The sequence below is a fragment of the Crinia signifera genome, chromosome 5, assembly GCF_055691185.1.
Source record: "Crinia signifera chromosome 5, ASM5569118v1, whole genome shotgun sequence".
In the NCBI taxonomy this organism is placed as follows: Eukaryota; Metazoa; Chordata; class Amphibia; order Anura; family Myobatrachidae; genus Crinia; species Crinia signifera.
Genome location: NC_139221.1, coordinates 70,698,831 through 70,725,145, shown reverse-complemented (window position 1 = coordinate 70,725,145; position 26,315 = coordinate 70,698,831). Strand labels below are relative to the sequence as shown.

The window sequence follows — 26,315 nt, the reverse complement described above, 5'->3', positions numbered from 1 at the left end:
GGGTTGGAGCTAATGTCATACACCATGAAACCGCCTGGGACGCCTGCATTTTCTCTGACACTCCCAGAACACAGCCAATTACCACCCCCCAAACATCGAATTTCTGTCGGTCAACTTGTGTATTGCCAGCGATGAAAAATATTTGCTGGATTTCATCACAGGATGGTCTTGTGTATGGGTTCTATGGGCCATAGTAATGCCAGTCTATAGATTCTGGCCCGGTCTGCGAATTCACAGCCACGCAAATTGGCAATAGTCTCTTGAATCCCTTGAAAATGCATACACATTTGCAGGTACATCTCTTTTATCTTTATAACGCTTGGAACCTTCTAGTTGGTATATGTCAAGAGGAGGTGAGATTTTAAGTTCATAAAATGCTTCTAAATGTGGGTCACTTGAGTTAATAAAGTATCTGCAAAGGAAATGGCTTTCACGCCATTCATGTTTGTCTGCGAATAATACAGTCATCACAGAAAGGTAAATATCACCATAAGTGTGGAACAAATTCTGGTATTTGTGTAGTTTCACGGCGGCAGCTGGCCGCCCGCTCCTTCCACGCTATCCACGGCTCTCCCTACAGGAAGATGCAAGATGGTGCCGCAATGGCTGCCTAGGAACTGTGCACTCAGCCATATGTATCAGTGTCCTCTATGTGATAACTGTAATGTCTCTGTTACCCACCTAGCTGCTGCAATGACCAGTGGCGCAGCTGACAGGATGCCTAGGTGCTGTGCAGCTTGGCGGCAATGTGTTCCCTGTGTGATAACTGTACTGTCCCTGCTTATATTGTTCCCACCTGGCTGCTGCAACGACTAGTGACGCTGCTGAATGGCTGCTTAGGCGCTGTGCAGGTATGTGTCCCCATGTGAAAACTGTACTGTCCCTGTTTATATTGTTACCCACCTGGCTGCTGCAACGACCAGTGGCACCGCTGATGGCTGCCTAGGCACCGCACAGCTCGGCGGTCATCTCTCCCCCCCCCCCCCCCCCGCATGTAATGTCCCAATGTAACGTATGTAATGTCATCCCATCCCCCCCCCCCTTCATCCCTGCTTGATGCTGCACTGAAATCCACAAAAAAATTCCCCTAGTGTGCGCAAGCACACATGACCAATAAAGTTTATTCTATTCTAGGTAGCCAGTAGTTCGACACCAGATGCTCAACCTATCAGCAGTTATGTAATCGTCATGCAAATGGACAACACAAAAATTATGATTTTTAAATTATTTTTCTGATTCTTAGGATTAGGCACTTGGTGAAGGGCTAAGCCTTGGAATGGGAGGGCTAGGCACTAGGGGAAAGGTTAAGGTTAGGCACCAGAATGAGTGATAGGATTAGGTTAAAAAAAACTGACGACCATTTGCAGGTTGGCTTAGTGACCCAGTGGACCCTAGTCCATGTCGACCATTTAACTGTTAACTATTGACTTGTTGACTCTGTCAACCTATTGCAAGTCAAACATTTGTTGTTGACTATGTACTGTATTTCTGATATTATCCGCCAGGACACATTTTTATTCATGTCCCTGTCATATGGACCTGTCATGTTGGCAGTAAATAGTTTTCACTTTAAACCATTCCAAATAACCTTAATAATACCATAATGTAAAAGATATTTTTTCCATCTTTTATGTGGGAGAAATCTGGAGTTAATATTGTGCACATTCCAAGTTGCAAGTCTCTCATTTAACCTTGCTTCACCTTATAAGCACTGGAGTGAACCAACACACAACTTCTGAAGTACATTTCCATTGCTAGCAAAGAACAGTGTGCACCCAAGTATCCTCTTTCCTTCTACAGTATGCTCTTGTATGTCTTACTCCAGTAGTTTTAAGCTTTAACTCACAACATGCAGTAACCATACAGAAAAGAGCGAAAATTGGAAACAATAATAGGAGCTATAAACTATGAATAAATATGCAATACAATACGGTTCTTGTATAGATGGAGGTGAAATGATCAGAAATTGTGAGCAACCACTTTTGCATGGCGATGTATCCTCTCCGTGGAATATAGAAAGAAAGAAATAGACACAAATGTGTAGTACAGTCATGATCTGATATACACATCAAGGCCCTTCAGGATTGCTTACCCCAACTTACACTTTTTATCTTAAAAACATGTATATCAAGGTATCTTTGTTTTTCACAAATGTTTTATAGAATTGCTAACCGCACTCACAGGATACCAGATGTATCTGATCACATAAAGGTATCTTTGTTTATTTATTTATTTAGCACAGCATATTCCATTGTGCTTTACAATTGGTAACAACAGTGATAAAACAAACTGGGTAGAAACAAACCGACATAGAGGTAGGAGGGCCCTGTTTGCAAGCTTACAATCTATAGGGATAGTCAGGGCCGGAGTAGCTATGGGCCTGATGGACCTACAGCTCCATGCCCACTCTCGGGGCTTTCCAATGAGCCCGGCCCCACGTCGCTAGCCCCCGGGAACCGGAGATACCGCCAGGCAAACCTGGAACGTTTTACCTATAGGATAACATTGGACTCGCTCATTCCGACCCCCACCCGGTTCCAACGGCTGCCAGTCCCCCCTCGGTCATCACAGAAGCTTGATCTCATTCGAACCAAAATCAATGGGCCTTCAATCTGATACCAGGCTGGTCCATATGGGTTCATTGGTTCCAGAAATATTGCGGGTAAACCAATTTTTTTCATTCCTGAAATGTAATTTCATGGCTGTTCATGTAGTTTGAGGGCAGATTTCTCTGTAACCAAATAGCCCAGTTTCACTGGACCAAAATCATTTGAAGCTCACTCAAAAGTTCTTCAGTATGATACTGGTCTCATGTAAATGGGTCAGTTGGTTCCGAAGATATAGCTGGTTGGTTAAAGGGGTGGGGGTTTCTCTCCCCCCTCACACCAGAAATGCAGGGACTAGGCTGGTGTAAAAGGGATCGGGTAAGTCCCTCCATTTTCTGGTGTGAAAGGGGTATTATTTCAAAAAGCCGGGACCTGCAGTGCTCTGAATACAGCCGGTCAGTCCCCTGGTCTCTGCCCGGCTGTCATTTCTGTCCGGCGGTGGCTGTCCCCCAGTTACTGCGAGCATGTGTTCCCCCTTGGCAATGAGCATGGAACCCCTGGCAGTGAGCATGTAGGTAAGCAGCACTTATGTAGCATAATTTTTTTAATTGGTATTGTGGTGTTTGGCATAATACGTAATGGACGTTTTGGTGTGTATCTTAACATGTAATGGGCATTATGGTGTAAATTTTTAATGCGCGCCTTTGGCGCACAATGCCCCTTATTACGAAGCATATTAAGCATTATTGCTCAATCCGTTTGGTATACTGTGTATTTTGGCTCCATATATGTGGCATAATGTAAATTTTGGCTCATTCCATGTGGCATAATGTGTAAGAGGCAAGTACAGTATAAAGGGGTTACTATTATGTTGCATGATGTGTTTAAGGGGTATATGGTGTGGTAAACTTATGTAACCACATAAAAGGTGCTGAAATGTGGTCTACCAAGTTTTGGCTTTCAGTATTTTTTTTATGACTGGAGTGCCGCCTCACCCCGCAAGTATTTTAGGACATTGGCGTTCTGCGGGTGCACCTTTGCAGGGCACCCGCCAATATATCGCCCTTCATTTTTCCTATGCCAGCCCCCTGCCTTTTCCAGGCATATATAATTAGTTGGAAGTATTTACACAAATAGAGACACACCCATGAGCAGACCACCCAACCAGAACACCACATTATTAGGTGCTGACCACAACCCCTATTATTGCACATAATAAGCCCTTGATAATTTTCAGCTCCAGGCCCATTTAGACCTTAATCTGGCACTGGGGATAGTAGGAGGCATACATAAGGATAGGATTCCATAGCATGGCAGTCCCACCAGATTACAAGACAGTCCTGATGGGATGCAGTTAGATATGAAAGCTACAGGAGGTTATGTGGGGGTTCCGGAATATGATGAGCTTGCCTGAAGAGGTGACTTTTTTTTTTTTTTTTAAGGGAATGCGTGCAAGTTTGGAGGCTAGAGGAGAGTCTGAATGTACGTGGAAGGACATTCCATAGGGTGGGTGCTGCCCAACAAAAATCCTGCAAGTGTGGGAGCAAGTAAGGAGTGTGGAATGATATACGCAGAGCAGAGTGGTCGGGTGGGGATGATATATTTGGATATAAGCAAAGAGTATTCAGAGTAATGGCTTTGTACGTAAGAAGTATTTTATATTGACTGCGGTAATATATAGGCAACCAATGCAGGGACTGACAGAGCGGATCTGCAGACGTTGAGTGTCTAGCCTGGGCCTGGTCATCCTCAGTTGAGGATGATCCGTAGACAGCGAGCTTGTGGAGTGGGATTGATTTTTGTCTTCTCAACAGTGAGAGATATCAGGTTGCTATTTACTCTTGGCTGGTTGAGGTGGCGAGATGACATCCAAGATGAAATAGCAGAACAGCATTCAGAGACCTGGAACAATACCGATGGTGACATCTTGTGAATACTACAACACACGTATAAAGATTAACTCCAATTTGCTTATATATGTGGTGTACCCAAATAAGAAAAATGGGTATCGGTATATATACACCGTATAAGATAAAAGGTATTTACTCACATAGGTGTAGATAGTGCAAATACAAACAACACGGTTTCACAAATTGCCTTTGTGTTAGATAAGATTACAATTATTATGTGGTATTTAAACTGCAGAGTCTGGGTACACAGCACTACATTTTTTTTTTTTTCCCCCCATACGGAAGATGTGTTTAAAGCTGGTCACACACTACACAATTTACGATACTTGTTTCCTAGCACGGCGCCCACGATATTCAGTCGTATGGCATCTTATGCATTGTATCGCATAGCATGCCATATGCCTGCATGCGATGCGATACGATTTTAAATTTTATAAGCACCCTACTGGGTTTTTTCAATGGTAAATGGCCCCCTATACGATTTTCAATTGTATAAGCACCCTAATGGGTGCTTACTATGGTAAATGCACCCCCACTATCAACGCCAACCCGAAGCGTGGCGAGTGGCGGCGGTACGCGTCCCCCGAGCTTTTCATACCCCCACTATCCATGTCGGCGTGGAGTTGATTTTATATAGTGTGGTGAGCGCAGCAAGCCTGAAGCGTGGCGAGCGCACGCGTATTACTTTACATGTATTCCGCGGGGCTCGCCACGCACTTTCTATTTTCAACTCCACGCCGTGGATAGTGGGGGTATAAAAAGGTCGGAGGACGCGTACCGCCGCCCCTCGCGGGCTCGCTGCGCTCGCCATGCTTCGGGTTGGCATTGATAGTGGGGGTGGCATGGGGGTGCTTTTAACATTGTAAGCACCCATTACGGTGCTTATACAATTAATTAATTAATCTTATAGGGGGCCCATTTAACATTGAAAACACCCATTAGGGTGCTTATACAATTTTAAATCATATACCATTTTATATGGCATACAATGCGATGGTATACGATTTAAAATTGTATTACATCGGCTGCCATTGCGTAACATCGCATCCCATACCATCGTATGGCTTATGGTATGCGATGAGATGGGCACCGTGCTAGGATACAAGTACCCAATTTACGCAACCAGAAATATTATGCGCGATGGGACCCAGTGGGGGTTCCAGCATCTCTAGGTGTATATACACTTGCCAGCAACGGTAGAGGGAAGTGGAGGCCAGCATGGCCTATGTTAACCATGTCCTCCCTCGTCCATACATACAGGAAGACATAGTTTTTGTCCCACAGGAGTGTGCTTTGTTATTGATACAGTGTATACACACTAGAAGATTTGCACGATAATAATAACATATTGTTACCCCTTGGCAGGTGACAGCTGGGAGCAGGCCACACCCCGTTGTGACGACAGTGCGCTTGTGCTATATAAATGTTAATAATATATAGAAATGTACAATGCTGAGGTAATGTTTGTAATGAAACAAATGACTGGTATACTATCCAATATTCTTTGTTTATTAATAATGAATGAATAAATACAAATAAATTAATATTAATGTTTTAATCTAGTAAAGAGAACGGTACAAAATAAATGTAATATACTTTTTATGAAAACCATTCCATGTCCTTTTTTGGGAGGATTAAAATTTCAGAAACCAAAAATCCCATGAAATTTAACATTGAGAGAAGTCAAGTTGGCATTGAAGTGATTTATTTACTTTATAAAGCAAATTGCACATTTTATTAGGTCTAAAGAAGTTCTTAACTGTACTTAAGTGTCTAAATATTTCTGCAGAAGGCAATGTATCTTTGAGGAGAGCAGAAAGTAAATGGTCCCAGCTGTGTCCTTTTTATTTTGTCCTTTGGAAAACTCTAATGCTAACTCTTGGCCATATGGCACATTCTTGAAATCTCTGTAGGGGAGGACTAGCCGAAAGGCTGAACCGACTGCAGAACAGAGAGAGGTCTGCCATTACTTTTTGGAGGCATCAGTGTGAATCTGATTGTAAAATACCTTTAGGTAAGATTGTTATATTTTTGTGTATAGTGACATTGGTATATGGTCACTAGGATGACAAACATTAGGTCAACATGCTGCTAAGTTGATAGGGACATTATGTAAAACAAATGTATAGGACAATGACTGCGTCCCCGGTACTGCAGTTTATGGAGTAATCCTAGGATTTACCGTTTAATCGCAGTGATAACATCCTTGTTACGAAAGGGACATTTGGCCGACACATGCATTAGGTTGACATGGGCTAGGTAGACGGTCAAAAGGTCTTCATGGGGTTTTGACTTTTTTTTTTTGGAGCCTACGTACCGACAGGTGGTATTTCATGCCCTTCCATCCACTAGGGCGTGGTGGGAGAATATAATAGTGTGCCGAGCGCAGCTCTAAGCATGGCAAGCGCAGCGATGCACTTTTGGGATATTCGGGATAAAAGAGTGAACAACCCCATGTCGATCTTTTGACTATCGACTTTGCCCATGGCGACCTAATGCTTGTGTGATGACTGAATGACCCTGGACCTAACACCATGTCTACCTTCAGACATGTTGACCTTCCGTGGGTGACCCAATGCATGTCAACATTTCTCTTGCCGACGCTATGACCCTTACCCGTCACATTTGGTGTTTTAAAGCAGCCAGAATGTATTGTGTGTTTCTCCATGTTATTTAATTTTTGTTATTATGTCATTCATATAGTAATAATTAATGACTTGAATTATCCACTTAACATTGGTCCCATTTTATATGGTATATGTGCTGACGCTTTTCTCACACCTATGCCATTATACCCATCGCTCATATTTTATCCAGACTCCCGTAAGGCAGCAGGAAGGAATAGCCTGGTCACTTTTATATTTACGGACTCGCTAATTAGCTAAATCTTCTACCCAAAACATGATTTTCAGTCTTCTGAGCACAGCGGTGTTAATGTGTCTTATGCCTCTTTTGGGCATACGCAAAAATCTGAGGGTTTTCCTCACGCACAAGCATTATCACGGGACTAGCGTATGGTTGAATGGCTATTTTAGTTAAATAAAATCCCGGGTCCTGTGCACCTGCAATCGACCCAAGATTAAAAAAAACAAAAACGGGATTGTACCAGGTTTAAAATCCCGGGTGGTATGTCTGAAAGGGGTATTAATTATACTGAAATGAATGTCAAACTATTTAACAGATTATGGGGTAGTCAATTCGCGATTCCGACTGTCGGAAGGTCCCGACGTACAGTGTGTATGTACGTTTACAAAGTTGCAGAGCTAAAGCAAAAACAGGGCATTGTGCTTGTAAGATGACACACATTCATTGTATGGTATTCAGTCAATAGTTTGACAATCAATAGGTAGACATGCACAAGGTCGACATAGACAAAAGATCGACACAATCAAAAACATTTCATGTGAGTGGTCGACACATGCAAAGGTCAACATAGTTTTTTAAAAGAAAATTGGGACATCTTCATACTTGGTCTCCGAGTGCAGAGCACGCGGTAATGGAGCAAACAGTCTTGCCTGAAGCATGGCGAGGGAAGCTGTACACCAATTTGTCCTCGTGATGAAATATACATTAACTTTCATGGGTGGACCATTTACATGGCAACATTTCATGTGTGTTGACCTTTTGTCTGTTGACCTTGTGCATATTGACCTTTTGCTTGTGTCAACCTATTGACTGTCGACCTAGATACTGTCAACCCTTTACACCATAACCAATTGTATACTGATATCCTACTCATTCTGGGTCTCATTTCTCTAAATCCAGAACTGCATCTACAGTGCTTATGCTGGGTATACTACACTATGGGCCTTATTCTGCTCGGTACGGTGGGACCGTAAACGGGCGGATCGTTTTTTTTTTTCATCTTCGCATGCGTAGCTTTCGCAATGCGCAGGTGTGGCGACCTCACACCGCTCACGGACGGGTCTCTCCGTGCGAAAAAACCTGTCCGCAAGAGTACGGTCATTGTGGGCGTCATGGGGGTGTTTTTATGGGAGCGGCCGGAATAATGTGGAAAACTGGGCGTACACGGGGGTGTTCACAAAAAATGTATGGGACCCGTCCGTATACGGTGGTGTACGCTCTGTTGTACGCCAGTTAACAGTGTCTAAGAGGAGACCCGTCCGTATCCCCTTTGTCAGTGTTTTTGTGCCCGTCCGTATGCGGATGTTTTGTGGGCGGACTTACGCTCACCGTCCGCGTACGGGAAATGTACGGTGAAACGGACCGTACGTACGTTGCACCGACCGAACCACAATAAGGCCCTATGTGTGTACTCGGCAACCTCATTTGTGACAGGGATGCTGGCAGCAAAGAATGACAACTGGGGGAAGCCGGGCCATTCTGCATTCAGCAGCTTTGCATCTTGAGTGGCATCTTCCGAATGAGCTTCATGTGCAGACGACAAGGATGTTGCTAATGATTTAGTGAGCACACACTAGACGATTATAAGAATTTGTCAGTACGACATGTCCTTATCTGCACATTCGTTAACAATATATTCTAGTGTGTACCCAGAAGTAGCTACAATAACAATAAAGGTGCTAGTGAATGAAATTCATTCCTCTGTCCAATTATCCTAAATAATCCACTGTTAAAGAACTGCTAACAAATGATGAGCTTAAAGGGATCAAACACCTGCCCTGTAATTAGGCTCATCGCCCCCGATCCCCTTACAGTTTAAACATGCGTATATCTCTTTTTTTTTTTTTTTTTTTTGACCCATCCTGGCAAGGTTCTCAGAAACTGGACTTTTTAACATGCTAAATATCCCTGATCCCCCAACAGATTGCTGATCATCACTGCCTGGAATTGTTAGCGCAGGTGTCTGGGCCCATTTAACAATCTAATACCACGTTTAAAAAAAAAAATTGTTTTAAACTATTTATAAGCATGCAACAGATCTCACTGTCGGTGTGAAATTTTTACATACAAAAAAACACACATTGTAAGCCAAGGTTCAAGATCGAGGCTATTATAGTTCCGAGTTACAAGTCAAACTTGCACATTTACACACCAAAAACTTATACCTGTATAAATTTTAATATAAATATAAAATTTTAATATAAATGTAAAAATGATCATTTATTGATGTAACATTTAATATATTGAAAATGTGAATACGTGTTGGTTTGCGTTGCATAATATCAAAATCTATTTTAATCAATGAAAACCTTAAAAATATTTGCATTTACTTAGAAAGGCTGGTACTTATATGTTAGTTGGGCGCCCACTATAGTTAGTATGCTCATACCCCCACTATCCATGTCGGCATGGAGTTGATTTTATATAGTGTGGCGAGCCCGAAGTGTTGCGAGCGTACGTGAAACTAAGCAAATAGCTTAGTGGGAGCCCAACTAACATAGAAGTACCGAAAGGCTAACTTTAAGGTTTTCCATTGATAATATATTTGTTATATTATGCAACGCAAACTGTAATATATATATTTACGTTTTTAATGATTGATGTTTTATGATCTGAACATACCCTCGGTGTGGACAGCGCTCCATATCTTTATTCGTTATCTATTCATTAGGACATGTGTCCTGTTACAGTCTATTGATGCTGTTTCCTAGGAAAGCTCCAAGAAGTTGTGCTTTCCAGAGCTTGCTGTGGACCTGTGGCACATCGCAAGCCTATGGAATCTTATGGGGTCTGCGTTGCAACAGTTCCTTAGCAGTTACCTCCATTATGTGGTCCATATCTGTTTAATACATGTGAGGATGTATTGTGGTATGTGGTATTGCACTATAATGTTCACTGATATGGCGGACTTAGTTGTCTTTTTATATCCTATTATTCATTTGTAATAACCCAAGTTTTCTGCCCATCCACAATTCTTTTTTCTTTCTTTCTTTTTCTCTAGGAGATAAATCAGGGACACTGTTGATAAAGGTATTTGAGGTCCATGAAGAGTGCTCAGTGCAGGTTGCAGTGTGTGAGCCAGTGACAGAAGTACAGAGTGAGGGTGACTTTTCTTTAACTCTTCCTAAAGATGTCAAGCTAATGGTTCTGTTCACACGACAAACTGCCGCCCAACTGAAAATTGGTCCAAATGACGTCGTCATTATTTACCCACCTTGGTAAGTACACGTATTTACAGCCACGTGGCAATCCTTTCTGACCATGTAAAGTCGTTCCAAGAAGTCCCATTGTAGAATGTCAGTAATGTTCTACATTTTAATAATATACATTTGTCTATACTATTAGTTCAATTACTTTAAAGGTTTAGGACTAAATATACTTTGCAATGAAATATTGGTTCTTTTAAACTGCTGCAGGTTGAAAGTGGTCTACATGTAAAGTGCAATAACTTTACTAAAGGTCAGTTTGTTTAACGAAGATAAACATAGTATCTGTTTAAAAATGGTCAGACTGGTGCAAAACCACTATCGCATAGCAGTTGTGTAAAACGCTGCATCAGTTTTATTAGTGTTTTTTTTTCAAAGTAAGTTGCTAGAGAACAATAATCTCCCCAGAATTTGCTATTACAGAACTTTCATCGGACTGCTCCCATCCTATGGAGTGCTTCAGTGCACAATAAGACTCTCCACTAGCCTCCAAACTTTCAATCATTCCCTGAAAACTCACCTCTTCAGGCAAGCCTATCATATTTAAGACCACATACTGTACATTACCCTCTGAGGCACTTATGTATTATATAGCTTCCCTTCTGGACTTGCAACTTGGTTGGACTGCTATGCTATTACTGGAGCATGTTCTTGTGTGTCCCTATAGGATTGTAAGCTTCGTTGAGCGGAGTGGTCGAGTTGGGAGATATTTTGAGATAAGTGCAGAGATATATGCTGGTTCAGTATGGTTAATAGCTTTATCTGGAGTAGAAGTATTTTATATTGAATACGGTAAAATACAGGCAACCAATGGAGGTACTGGCAGAGCGAATCAGCAGATGATGAGAGTCTTTGCTAGGAAGATCAGCCTAGCAGCATTAAGAATGGATTGCAGTGTGAGAGTCTGTTCTTGGGAAGACCAATTAGGAGACGAGTGCATCGATAACAGATTTAGTAGGGTCATATTTTGATATGGTTTTTTTTAGATTCATGTAACATAATTTGGAGACAGATTTAATGTGGCGAACAAAGGAAAGTTCAGAGTCAAGGATGAGCCCTAGTTAACAAGCTTGTGGGGTAGGGTAGATTGTCGAGTTGTCAACTGTTATGGAGGTATCAGGATGGTAACTATTTTTGGCTGGTGGGAATACAATGAATTACATTTTGGTAATATTTAGTTTGTGGTGTCGAGAAGACATCCAAGATAAGATGGCAGAGTGGCATTCAGAGACTCAGCCTAAAACCATTGGTGATTGATAGATTTGCGTATCATTCGCATACAAGCGATGCTGAAATCTGATATAGCTGATTAGTTTGCCAAGAGATGAGGTATAGATTGAGAAATGCAGAGGACCAAAAACCGAGCCTTCCAGAACTCCTACTGACAGAGGCAGTGAAGAGGTGGGAGTCAGAGAAGAGAACACTGAAAGAGCCATAAGATAGCTAATATGAGAACCAGGAGGCTGTATCATTAAAGGCCCCCATACATTAGTCCGACTTGTCCTAGGGACAAGTCGGACCTGATTTCCCCTGCAGAGCCCCGGGAGGGGGATACACGTTTAGGCACTTGATGTGCCAAGTTTTGCATATGATAAATCGCATGGATTTAGTGCGTTCCCCATCAAACAGTCCCTTTCCTTTTTCTCTCTTACAGGTGCTAAATAAATATGTAGAATCTGATTGGTTGCTATCGGCAACAGCCCATCTTCAATTGAACTCCCATTTTAGTGAATTTACCCCTTAATTTGTTTGTGTGTTTATTTTTTGTCTACATTGAGCATTTAGTTTTTGGATTCCTGAGACTATTTCTTTGTGTGGATTTAATATCAAATAGGATTAGAAATTACTGTTGGCACTATAAAAAAAAACAACTTTTAATTTTCTGCTTTTTATGACTCTGTTTGTCCTGGCATGGTTTTAATGCAATCCTTTTGTTCTGACGTTTAAACAATAATAAATTAATATGTCCCTTAAATGTCAAAGCACAAAATATGCATTTGGCTTCAGCTTTAGAAGACAATGAAGAAGATACATTAGTGAGAGGAAAAAGGGAGACATTTAGCATCTGCTAGAAGTATTCTTTTTTTCTCCACAAATTAGAGTTATTTATCATATTTTAAGGGTTTATTATCAATAATATTTCTACTAAAGTAATATAAAAACTGGTGTTTTTCACATCCCTTTCATGTTATTTGAGTATTTCCTCAATATATCCAAGGACATTTTGGATGCATTTTTGTAAGTAACTTCAAAAACACCTTCAAAAAACATATTTGTATTATTTCTTATACTTATAATATGACCTGTCATTTTTACTATTGTTAAATTTAAAAGAAATAAAGGAATGGCCATGCGATAACTCCATGTACAGGGGTGCATTATACAGGCTTTGTTCCCTACGTCTGCTCTGCCCTTCTTGCATGCAGGTAAGCTTATTTTTATTTACATTAAATTCTACAGTTATGTCCTCTTACATCCTTGCTGCGATCTTTGAACGGGATTCAGAATGCATAGAGAACTGCTATATGGCGAAGCATAATTCATTATGTGTGCTTGACAGAAGGAAGCTCAAAATGAGGCCTGAAACACCAGGAAGTTCAGGCGAGTGCCCGATGAATCTTAAGGCCCATAGACATTATGCGATTTTCAGCTGAAAGTCGGCAAGTGTGTATGCCCCATCGATGGCAGACTAGTGATGATGCACGCTCCCACATAATAGCTAGCAAGGTGTGCAATGATTAGTGGTTTTCAGCCATCATCGCTAGGTGTGTATGGCTGCCCGGCCGCACGCTCCACTCCAACGGTGTATGTCCTCGTGCAGGCCGGTGATCCACACAGGTGGCGGGCGCAGATGACAGGTCAGACGGTCGGTGCAGATGACACAGCTCTCCGGCTGCAGTGAGGGCGCTGGAGATCTGTGCCATCTACATATGCCGCCTGTGCTGTCATCTGCTCCTGCCGCCTGTATGGATCCCCGGCTTGACTGCACGCACCGAGGACCTGCACTGGCCAGGACCCCGGTTTGAACTCTGGAACAACCCTGCTCCTGGGATTTTGGCCCGGGAACCTTACACACTAGCGCTAGTCGCGGGTTTTTCCCGTGCCCAACCCGGGAATTTAGGCTGGTGTGAAAGGGGTATTATTAGTATTGTATGCCAGAGCAGGAAAACAGACCCCTTTCACATTGCACAAATAACTCTGGTCAGAAAGGGGTATTACTAGACTGCAATACTTAATTCCTCCCCCCCCCCTCCCCGAACTGATAGAATAGTTAAAGGAGGACACATCTGTAAGCAATTAAATAAGATTCAAGTGGAAAATGTTTCCAAATAAAGTGAATTCCAGAACAGGAGGACATGGCATTAAACAGGTGGGAGTAAAGCTTATTGCGTATTTTTATACATGTATATAGATTGTATTGACAGAATAAGAGATAGTTGGAGGAACTTTCCAGCAGATGTAGTTTGGTAAAAAAAACTCACTACCATTGGGATTTAAATACATTTGTAAAAAGCCCAGGTCTGTGCTAGTAATCATTTATATACCAAATGGGCAGAATAAACATTCATTTATCTGCCATCAAGTCAAATCTACATAGTAATCTGGGATGTGAGTCAAATCTCGCTGCAGAATCCATGGCGCCATATAAATAAGATGAATGATGACATATTCAGTGCAAAATTAATATATGATTTTACATCTGAGCCACTTTTTCTTGCCTTTCTAAAGTAATATTTTGTAGTTATACTCAAAAAATTTTTAACGTTTAAAAAAAAATAAGTTATACACCCCTGGGGATGGGACAGAAGTTGCTAATCAATCTATAGGGTCACCCTATTTTTCTTTCCTGCCTGGCCCAGAAGTTCCTTATTTAGAGGGGAAGGCGTTGAACTGAACTGTTTTAGAGGTATTCACAACTTTGTGCAAATGAGAGGAAGAGGCCCAACTATATATCAGATAAGGGCTTATTTATGGATTTGTGGAAGGCCCTTAAGATAACAGGGCTTTTCACGTTCTTCATCCCATTCACAGAGGGGTTACCGTAGAGATGTCACATACTTCCCCAGTGGTGTCCCAGTTCTGTGCAGGATCGCTTCCCCATATAGTAGTATGGGAACAGCGATTCATAGAGGCACTGCATTCCATACCATGATTTGTGTACATGTGCAAATGCACTGCGTCTACAATAAGAGCGGCTAGATCTGTAGGTTATTGCAAAAAGCTCTCCTCACAATCTTCAAACTACTTTTACCAGACAAATTGCCATTTTTTTTGCCTGCTTGCACTTGTAATGCAGCATCTTCAAGATTCCGTTCTGAAATCTGTTTGGTACTTGTTTCCTAGCACGGAGCCCACTAAGCAATTTGCTTAGTGGGCTATTCTGCATAGTGGCATTGCATCGCATGGGCCATTTTAGGGCCATTCGATGCGATGCGATTTCTCGATGTAATTTATTCACTGCTCTCTCAGCCGCGGGCCATCGCATCTGCCGAAAAATCGCATGCGATTTTTAATCGCATGCCATTGTATAGGGTGTGCGATGCCATGACATTAGGTATTCAGTATTTTGATTGTATGTCCCCAAAAATAGGTTTAACGCACCCCCCCCCCACACTATCCACGCCAACCCGAAGCGTGGCGAGCGCAGCGTGCCCCGTGAGGGGACGCATATACCTGTGAAGTTATGCGCGTCCCCTCGCTGCGCTCGCCACGCTTCGGGCTCGGTGGCTTGCTGCGCTCGCCACACTATATAAAGTCAACTCCACGCCGACGTGGATAGTGGGGGTATGAAAAGGTTGTAGGACGCGTACCGCCGCCCCACGCGGGCTCGCTGCGCTCGCCACACTTCGGGTTGGCGTCAATAGTGGGGTGGCGTTAACAATGCAGGGCCATTTTACCCATCGGGGGGGGGGGGGGGTTGCTATCAAAATGGGAGGTTTTGGGGCTTTTTACATTGAAATCAATGTAAAATTGGGTCTCAGGGACCATTTTACATTGATTCTAATGTAAAAATTGCGTCCATCGCATGCGATTTGGTTGGGATGCGATCGACGCGATTTTTGCGGCCCCGATCAATACAATTAAAATAGGTGGCGCCGTGCTAGGAAACAAGTACCGATGATATTAATACCTGTAAGCTTGCGAGCAGGGCCCTCCTACCTTTTGACTATCCGTAAATACCCTGTTTGTTGTATCACTGTCTCCTTTTGTAAAGCGCAACGGAATATGCTGCGCTATATAATAAACTGTTAATAAATAATGACCTCTTCCTCTGAGCCTAACTGCACTTTCCGTGTGAAGCTGAATCATTGACTTTTGGTCTTCTAAGTTTGGGAAGGTTGTTTATGTCTGTGAGCCATTATGGGGGTATTCATTATGGCCCTTTTTGACCTATGAAGGTCAAGGGTAGATTCAACCTATTCAATTAAACTGCCAATTTTTCGAGTGACAAAAAATCGATCATGATAAAAATAATGTGGATCAACGAATTATTCACACATCCCCGTGTTTTTGTTGAAACTGCTTCTGATTTCAGCTTTTTTTTTTGTCCTGTTTCGCAGGGGTGCAACAATTCTGGGCTCCATATGATAAAAAGGACGTTGTAGAACTAGAAAAAGTCCAGCGACTGTTGACCATGTAAATTTAAGGGGATGGAGTTCTCGAGCCAAGAAGAAAGATTAGCCAAATTAGGATTATTTACTCTAGAAAAAGACATTTCAGAGGAGACATGCTTAACATGTACAAATATATCGGGTGCCAATAATATAAGGAACTGTCAGGCACCCTTTTTAACTTTTAAGGTCTGGGATCAGGACATGTGGGCATTCATGAGGCTTGAGAGGCTGTTTGATACCACCCGAAGGAAGGGGTTCTTTGCGGTGAGGGAAGTTAAGGCTTGGAACACTCTCCCAGAGGAATTAGTGCTGGCAGAGAGTGGCAATATAAGAAACTGTCAGGCACCCTTTTTAATGTTTAAGATCTGGAATCAGGACATGGGCATTCATGATTCTTGAGGAGAGGCTGTTTGGTACCAGCTGAAGGAAGCAGTTCTTTACGGTGAGAGCAGTTAAGAGTTGGAACTCTCTGCCAAAGGATAGTGCTTGCAGACACAATTACAGTAACACTTTTAAGAAGGATCTGGACAACTTTTTAGCGGAGAACAACATACAGGATTACAAAACTTTTTTGTTTTGGTGTAGTAGAGGGAGGAGTGTGCAAAGGAATGACTATATAACCAATTGAAGGCCTAATTTATAATCAAAGAACTATACTAGGGTTTGGAATATGAATTATTTTGCAATTTAAACAGGTTGAACTTGATGGACTATAGTTTTTATTCAGCCTTACTACTGTAACTACTGTATGTTACTTTGTTATGTCGTCTTGAGGCACTGATGTTTATTTGCTAAGATATTGCTAAGGGGCACAGTATACAAAAGTTGCAGCAAGTGATACACCTGAAAATGTTCAGGCAGATATACTGTACTTCTTCCAGGCCTCCAGTGAACCTTTTTATCTTAAACCGCACACAATACTGCAAGGGGGTAACTCTGCCCTGTTCTCTCTAACCAATCAGTTTTAGTGCATGAGCTGTGCATGAGCTGTGCATGCCTTGGGCATATGCACTTTTAACACTGTCCCCTATGGACAGAAGGGAGTGGTTACTCCTATGAGCCTTAGGTACTTGTGTGCTTTCACGGCTCCCACGATGTGCGTCGTACAGGGAAAAATCGCATCGCATGAGATCGCATGCGATCTGATGCAATGTCATTTTTCACAGAAATTATGGACATGAGTTAAAATAATGTAAAATGCACACCAAATGTCATTTTTCACACTGTACCACCCCCACTATCAACGCCCACCCGAAGCGTGGCGAGCGCAGCGGTACGCGTCCTACGACCTTTTCATACCCCCACTATCCACGTCCGCGTGGAGTTGAGAATAGAAAGTGTGGCGAGCGGACACGGATACCTGTGAAGCCAGCGAGGGGACACGGATACCTGTGAAGGTATCCGCGTCCCCTCGCGGGGCTCGCTGCGCTTGCCACGCTTCGGGCTCGGTGGCTCGCTGCGCTCGCCACACTTTCTATTCTCAACTCCACGCCGACGTGGTTAGTGGGGGTATGAAAAGGTCGTAGGACGCGTACCGCCGCCCTTCGCGGCCTCGCTGCGCTCGCCACGCTTCGGGTTGGCGTTGATAGTGGGGGTGGTACAGTGTGAAAAATGACATTTGGGTGCATTTTACATGATGTCAACTCATGTCCATAATTTCTGTGAAAAATGACATTGCATCGCATCAGATCGCATGCGATCTTTATAAAAAATGCATAAAAACACGGGAAAATCGCATCCCATCGCATGCCATGGCATGCCACTACATATGGCATGCGATGGGAGCCGTGAAAGTACACAAGTACCGAGCCTTATCCCACTTGGGTGTTTGTCACAGCCCAGGTGTCGGGTTGTATGAGTTAGGGAAAAATTTCAGCCAAAATCACATTTCCAAAGATCTGCCAGTGGACCGAGCTTATTGTCATTGCCTGGAACCAAGCTCCAGAGATGAGCAACCTATGTCCCAGATCCACTTTTATGGATTTCAAATACATTTGTACAATACACTCAAATATATATATATATATACATTTTAAATATATGGGCTATGCAGCACTGCAGCCCAGGAACTGTTTTTTCATAACTAAGTGCTGCAGAACCTTTTTAAAAAAACTTTTCATAAATACCTATAGGAGGTCATTCTGGTTGAATCGATCCCCCGCGCGATCGACTGGGGGAGCAATGTTTTGCTTCTGCGCATAACCATTTATCTGCATGCGCAGGCTCTGTTTGTAAATGGACGTGGCAGCTTGCATAGTCGCCGGCCTGTTCGCATGGAGAAGTGTGGGAGTGGGGCAGTGGACACGGGTCGCACCCATGGGAGTTCCCAGCGTTTCATGGGCATTCCCACACAAATGACATCATGACGCGGGTGCCGGGGCCGGGCAGCTGATATCACCAAATGTCAACTGCCATCCCTGTTCACGTAGCTAAGCACCACAAATCTGAGTCACCAGAGAGTGACTTGGTAGCAATGGAATAGGAAATAATACCATGCCCAAAAAGACTGCAGCACAGAAAGTACCCAAAGGGTTAACAACCCTCCAAATTTTAACAATATGCAAAAAAGTGGGTAGATTCACGGCGCTGTCTTATTCTAATCGATACATGAAGTAGATCCTGGAGGGGATGCCATCTACCTCATGTATCGATTTAAAATAAGAGAGTGACTTAGATTTGCGAGCGCTTAAGAAATCATGCGATGGTCAGCGACCATCACATGATTTCTGCCCTGCACGCAAGGCTTCGAATGGATGTTTATGCAAAACATCCATTCGCATGCCTGCGGGGAGCAGCCTTTCGTGGCGTTTAGTTGGCACAGCTTTGCCAGTCAACCAGATTGACCTCTGTACTTTGGGCCTTGTGGCCAGCACCATGCTTCCCATATCCAGGCACTACAGCATGGCTTCAGTGCTTTAGGGTTCGTAATTCTTAGACAAGGAGAGGCGATTTGGGCGGGGGTGGTGCGCACGTTCACCGGTACAGCGATAACCTATTTGCTAGACTCCAAATAAACGCAGCCTGGTTAGCAGGACTGAATTACCCCCTATATCTCTGTCACTCTCTTGCCGCTTTAAATAAATGAGACCCAGCTGATTATTTTTGATTGCAGCTCTGATTTGCTTTTTTCTTTACTGGACACAACTATACAGAGTACAGGTATACCCCACTTACAGCATCGCTTCACCATCAATGGAAATATTTCAAAGGCCAAAACATTCAATTATTATTCTTTTATCATCTTATGTGAAGGCAATTGTGGCTTATCTTAGAACTATTTCAAGTAGTCCTCTAACAAACTCACTAGTTAATTATTTGCGCTCTTTAGTGGACAATTACTTTCTCATTATAGAAATGCAGTTCTAAGTGGAGTACTAATATATCCAAGTTCTTAGTCTTATGAAAATGAAGAGCCTTACCTTGAAATACTCCTCCACTTTTTAATAGCTGTAAATGCGGAAATTCCAAACATTTTCCATTGACAGGGAGCACTGACGAGTTGTTGTCTACTGACGTCAAATGTGGAGGATGGAGAGCAGCATTCTTCACTGCTCCTAAAAGCATGAGCACACTCCAAGAATTCTGACACATCCCAGCTTGACTCTGGGCCTGGGCAGCAGCCTGACATTTCAGCTCAGCCGGTGGCCTGGAATTCGGAAAGGAAGAAGAATGAAAATACTGTATGTCAGCTTTATGTCTTCATGAAGTGTGGAAGCAGAGTTTAAGTGAAATGTGCGGGGTGGACATAATGCACATATATTGCAATTGATATAGTATTCATTAAATTTTTTCATCTCTGGATCTTTTTGACCAAGCAGAGGTGCTACATTTTGGGTGTAGGATTTATTTACCTATAGTAGCATATGGAAATAGAATAGACCTCTGCATGGATTTTGCTGTAGAAGCGAACCCCAAGGATAGTCGTCTGGTTCCTCTAATATTGAGAAATGTGTCGTAAATATTTGACGCTGTTCTATGTTGCAGAAACCTTTCATTAAACAAAAAGGAAAACATTATCAACACTTCATTTGACTTATGTCATGTTTTTGACACTTTAAGTATGCCACCCTGTACCTGGAATGAGGGACGAGTAAAGGCAGGGTACAGTATGGCTGAGTACACTCTGTGCTGACTGATACGTCGATGATTTAGTAAGCAGGCACAATTATCCATTTGCTGCCCAATATTTTTGTGCAGATATCACAATTGGGTGTGGCATCAGTCCCTACAGCTAGTGTACGGGTGGTCGTCCGCCTGCACAGCCAGGTGTGCCGATATTTAGGGCAGTATTCAATGACAAATATTCTCCGTGCATGGTGAGAGATTTTTTTCTCTCGCCATGCACTCTCCCTGTTCCGGAGGGCTCGCTGCCTCTCCTGCTCCCTCTATTCAATGTGGTTAAGACTCGCCGCCACTCGCGGCGAGTCTTAACCCCTGCAGCGGACGAGCGTCCGCGGCAGGGAGCTGGCAGGGAGCCGTGGGACGGTGGCAGCCAGAGAGATTAAAGTCTCCCTGGCTGCCCCAGAACATATGTGGAGGGGAGGGGGCTCCCCAGGACCCAGGCAGCACAAGCTGCCCCCCCCCCCTATAGCCAGCGGGGGGACCCAGTATTCACTGCACCCGATCGTGCATATGTAATGATCGGATGCAGTGAATATATGAATATCTAATGAGCGGCTCGAGAGCTCCGGCCCCCTGCTGGCTGCTCTGTGTAAAAAAAAAATATATATTTTTTTAATTAAATATATATTCATGTGCTATAAGCACATGAATAAAAATAACATGCCCCTTCACAGAAAAAAAAACTGTTTTTTTTACACCAAAATTAAAAAAAAAACCTTTTAGTTTAAAAGTTCACATTCCAGCTCTCCATGAAAAGATGGAGAATTGCTACACGGAGAGAGACAGCGAAAATCACTTAAAAAGACGGCGAATATTTCACATTGAATAGGGTTGCTCGCTTTTGGAGAGCAAAAGTCTCCATCCAAGGCGAGAAAAGCACAAACTCGCCATAAAACACGGCGAATTTTCTCATTGAATACTGCCCATAGTATCAACTGTGCTGCGGGGCTGAGGTGGTATGTTCGTGAATTACGCTGTTCACATACACATTCATACATTGTTAGTTGCTCAAATGAGCTCTGGGGTGAGATTTAATAGGATGAGAGATTCTGAAAGTGAGAGATTTTAGAAGAATTCTCCAGTTTTTTTTAAAGCGGCAATCATTTACACTGCAAAACCAGTTTGATTTTGTAGTGTAAATGATTGCCGCTTTAAAAAAACTGGAGATTTCTTCCCAAATCTCTCACTTTCTGAATCTCTCATCCTATTAAATCTCACCCCTGATCTGTTTGTGACTGCACCACTGACTCTGGTGGCTTCTTTATTGCTCGAGAATATATTCTGCGTTAAATTTTTTGTTTGAAATAGTTTTTTTTGTACTCTACAATATGGCTGTATTGGAGACATGTTTGAACTTTTATTAATGTGTAAAAGCTAATTGATAATGGTCAACACATAATAATTTTACTTTTTTTTTTTTTTTCAACTTTTTTTTTTAACCATCCATGTGGACTACGATTGGAAATAGTAATCTGCATGAGGCACCCTGCCAGAAGCATGCTGAGCTAAGTAAGCCATGCAAGGGGACGCGTTACACCAGTTGGGGTTACGCGAGGCTTAAAATGGTAACTGGGACCAAAAAAAAAACCCCTGTGTCGATCTTTATTTTGATAACATCCAAGTGGACCTTTCCACCTGTTTATCTTTTCCATGGTGACATAATGACCCATGTCGACCATATGGGGTTAGCATATTTACTGTCAACCTTATTAGGGTCCACCTGATGACCCATACCCAATAGTGAGGGCCTATTTTGCAAACAATGGAAAGGCTATAAATATGCATACAGTCTGCTGCTAGTGCCAAGCTGCACAAATCTTGCAATACATGGCGCTCTAAATATACATGCACCTGCAGCTATTTTGCGATTTTAGTTTTCTGCATATATTGGTGCAATTGTGGTGAACTCTGTCCTCATATAGCAGTTCCTGAATGCTGTATCTTATGTTCTGGTATTGGTAACCTTTGGCTGTCGCTGACCGCTTCATTTTCTTTAAATTAAACAATGGAAAGTGATGATTGGCCAATGTGTTATTATATAACTGGGTGGAGAGGTGATCATTTATATTTTAAGATACAACTGTTTTAATCTTGGATTTCTGGTTTTGAGTTACAGATTGGATTGTAGAGTTTCAGATCATATGGTAGGTGGTGTAAACACCTACCTCTGCTGGCCGTAGTAGTTCAGCATTGATATTCCATTTGTATAAGCTCACTGCATGACATCACAATAAACATTCTACCATGAGAAATGCCCTAAAGGCCCATACACACACAAAGATGTGTCAGTAACGATCCATCGTTAACTACCATCTTTCATTTTCACCCTTGAAGTGAAAATGAACGACGTCCGCATTGCAGGTGATCACTGGTGCACGACGGCTGACAAACGATGCAGGACCTTTTCTATTGAAAAAACAAACAATGTAAACGACCATAGCCAAATTGACCTGCATGCATTGACAATGGCTATGATCTTTAACGACCCACGGGTACGCGCATCGTTGGTAGTCGTCCGTCATTCACAGAATAAACAGTAGACGATGTTAAAAGATTCAGCTCCTAAACAACCCTGAACGAAGTCGTTCTGGGTTGTTCAGTAGAGGATTTATAATGGGGTCGTTCATCATCATTAAGAAGACATCGTAGTGTGTGTATGGGCCTTAAGATAGCCAACTTTTTTATAGAAAAATTATACAAATTGTGTTCCCCCACAGTGCACAATGGGACTTGGGTTTAAACCATTGGGTCATTGAATTTGGGATCATTGTCTTGTTGGAAGATCCATTTTCATGGCTTGTTTGCACTCTTCTCCATAAATGATGGCATGTACACGGGGTAGAGAGTACTGATGCCCTTGGTAGATACCCCATAACTCTTCCCATCTCTCAGCTTCCATGCACCTCCAAACCACTTGCCTACACTAACTTTCTTAACCCGTACAACTTATTGGACCCGCTTCAGTCAGGCTTTCGTTCCGAACACTCCACGGGGGGGGGGGGGGGGGGGGGGGGGTGGGTGGGTGGATATATATATTCCATACATGGCATAAGCAGCCACTAATCAGGGACTATTCTAAATTGCACTTTTAAGTAGATTAAATGGGAAAAAGTTACAAAGGTTTCTCAAACAAATACCAAAATCCCTACCATGGTATTAATTAGTACTATGGAAAAGCTTACAAATGGGGTTAGTATGACTTAATTAATTGTGGCCTGTCTGTCACGCCTGAGGGTTAAGGCTGACCCTGGGAAGCCTCAGATGTAGGGATAGATGAATACACAAACCTAGGAGCCCTCAGAGGATTCTTAGACATACACGATGACTTGAAGAAATGCCCGAAGGCGGGACCAGAACAATGGAGTAAGAATAAAATAAAGTATTTTATTTAACACGCAAGATGATGAGTGGCAGATGGTAACCATAACTATGAATAGTATTTCCACACAGGCAATAATAGAGCACAGTCAATAATATATAACTCGACACTCTGAGATGGAGAAGATGTAATGCTTGACTGTAATGAATAGTTGTGGATAGTGTCCAGGGAGGGGACACTGGCACAAAGGCGAGGAGCACTGATGAGTACTAGCTGAAGACTCTGTGATACCGATGTTGAGCGAACTATAGGTATTGTAGAACTGTGGTACAGAAAATAGATGATGAACTGTGAATCGGTGTTGAACAAACGATGGTATAACTGAAGAACATATGCTGAAGGATTGTGGAGTTCATTTTTCTACCTGTATATTTTCGTACTAGTTGAAAGCCCATCAAAATGACGGCTTCTGAAATGTACTTTAACTTTGAGCTGTGACCGTTTTTACTTTCACTTTGAGCTGTGACCGTTTTTAGCCCATAAACTTTCCACCCCACCCCCAGTCCCTATCCGCTCACACCTCCAATCTCTGTCTTCACAGCTCCCTCTCTCCATATCCAGCAAGCATGAAACGGATCATTGTCCCTGCAAAACTAGCTTCCACTTTTTTTATGCCATCTTTTAGCACACAAAGGAGACATTTGGTCCATTGAGTGGCCTCTAGTGGTCAGTGGCGGCACTTCACCTCATAGAGGTGAGCAGTAGTTAGCCTTTTATATATAAAGATATAAATTGGGTTAGAAACCGGAGTATACCGGGGAAGCCCACTGAAGCATGGGTAGACTATACAAACTCCTCACAGATAAGTCTGAGGTGGGAGACTGTACTGCCTTTTGTTAAAAGTATCTCTATACTGGAAATTGGAATGCATTTAAACCAAATAAAACACAAGTAAAATGCAAAGCAATCCCATCGTGTTATGTATATGTTACATGTGTTGGCTCTACAATACATATAATCTCTTTCTTTATTAATCATGTATTTATGGCAAAAGAGGATATTATCTTGATTGTGTCTGCAATCAAGTACGGATGGTGTAATGGTTAGCGTTACTGACTCACAGCGCTGAGCTCATGGGTTTGATTCCCACCATGGCTCTACCTGTGTGGAGTTTGTATATTCTCATCGTATTTGTGTGGGTTTCCTCCGGGTACTCCGGCTTCCTCCCACAATCCAAAAATATATTGGTAGGCTAATTGGTTTCAACAAAATTAATCCTAGAATGTCTGTGTGCATGTACATGTGGTAGGGAATATAGATTGTAAGCTCCACTGGGACAGGGACTAATGTGAGTGTCCAAATATTCTCTGTAAAGCTCTGTGGAATATGTGTGCTCTATATAAGAAACTGTTAATAAATAAATGTGCTTAATTTTAATATCTGTATTTAGAAAACACATTTAATGCCATTTTTTTTTACTAAAAATTGAATGTATGCAAACGTGACCTTGGTGCTAAGATCTGCCTTTGTATATGTAAACAGGGTTTCTATATTTATTTCTGCAAGCCATTCAATGTACTAATAGCTTGTCAGCCTATCCTTCAATAGGATTTCAAAAAAATCCCAATAACAAACTTCCAGTAATGATATCCAGGGAAAAAATGGAAAGTTTCTATAAACTGACTGACAGTCGGATGTGGATTTTAACCCTTGTGTTATGTCAGCAAGGGAATAAATGAGTGGCCCTGCAGGCATTCTGCTGTTATATCACAAGGATTTAGTCCGGCTGGAGCCTGGAATTTCCACAGGGCTCTGACTGCTGGGTGGGAGGAATGCTATACTGACGTCAGGAGCTGCTCCTGGGATTGTTTTGCATCTCTCTTCCTGGCAGTGATCAGGCTGCTTCCAGCAAGAATCAAAAAACGTGTTGCTTATGAGGGGGAGAGGAAAAAACAGAGAGAGGCTAAAAGAACAGATTATTAAAGAAAGGAAAAGAAAGTTTTGTGGGGGAGGTACCTCCATTAAAACGTCAGACTGTAAATCCAAACCAGATGTCAGTACATTCTGATGCTGCACGAATGGTGAATGTGTTTGAATGCTGGCCATCCTCCCTTTAATCTCCATACTCCTTATGTAAAAACTGACTTTTTACAAAAGATCACTTTTTTTTTTTTTTTAAATGCCACTTTTTTTCCCCTGTATTAAAATGGAAAATTCTTCTTTCTAAGGAGGCTAGGATAGTTTAATATTTATCCTTGCACTCATAATGAGTAACTTTCCCTTTAATACAACATAAATGTGTTCTACGTATATTATTTAGATTCTATTTTTTGTTCCATCGTTGCCCATCTCCCTAGATTAAAAATGAATTTAGTATTTAGAGACCGCAGTATGTGACAGATTGCACTTCAGCCAGGAAAGAACTAAGCTTTATGGGATACTGAAGTTTAAAATAGAAACCGGCCTAAAATAAAGTTATGTAAAATTATACTGTAGACGTCCATGTTAAAAATCAAAGTTTATACAAACAAAGCACAATCAAGCACAGAAAAACATTTCTATAAAAGTAACAAAACAAAGGGTCAAATACAATAATGTGCAATATGATTTTCTGCTATTTTGCCACATGATTTACATGCAAAGGCAATCTGGGTTTATCATAAAAAAAATCCCCAAAACAATACTTTAAATCCATCACATCCTATCACATCTGGCCCAAAGAGTTTGTACTT

General features: G+C 42.2%; 1 protein-coding gene across 8 annotated transcripts in view; it reads left to right on the top strand.

The window, feature by feature from the left end:
- The window catches only part of SPIDR (scaffold protein involved in DNA repair), a 419,457-nt gene that overhangs the window by 134,522 nt on the left and 258,620 nt on the right, over positions 1–26,315 (top strand). For 7 of the 8 annotated variants that reach the window (XM_083187433.1, XM_083187431.1, XM_083187430.1 and 4 more), the window contains 2 exons: positions 6,370–6,470; positions 10,323–10,539. The exons of the other annotated variant lie outside the window; for it this stretch is intronic. In XM_083187433.1, the coding sequence (XP_083043559.1) occupies positions 6,370–6,470; positions 10,323–10,539 (318 nt within the window). The remainder of the gene's footprint in view (positions 1–6,369; positions 6,471–10,322; positions 10,540–26,315) is intronic. 8 annotated transcript variants of the gene reach the window in all.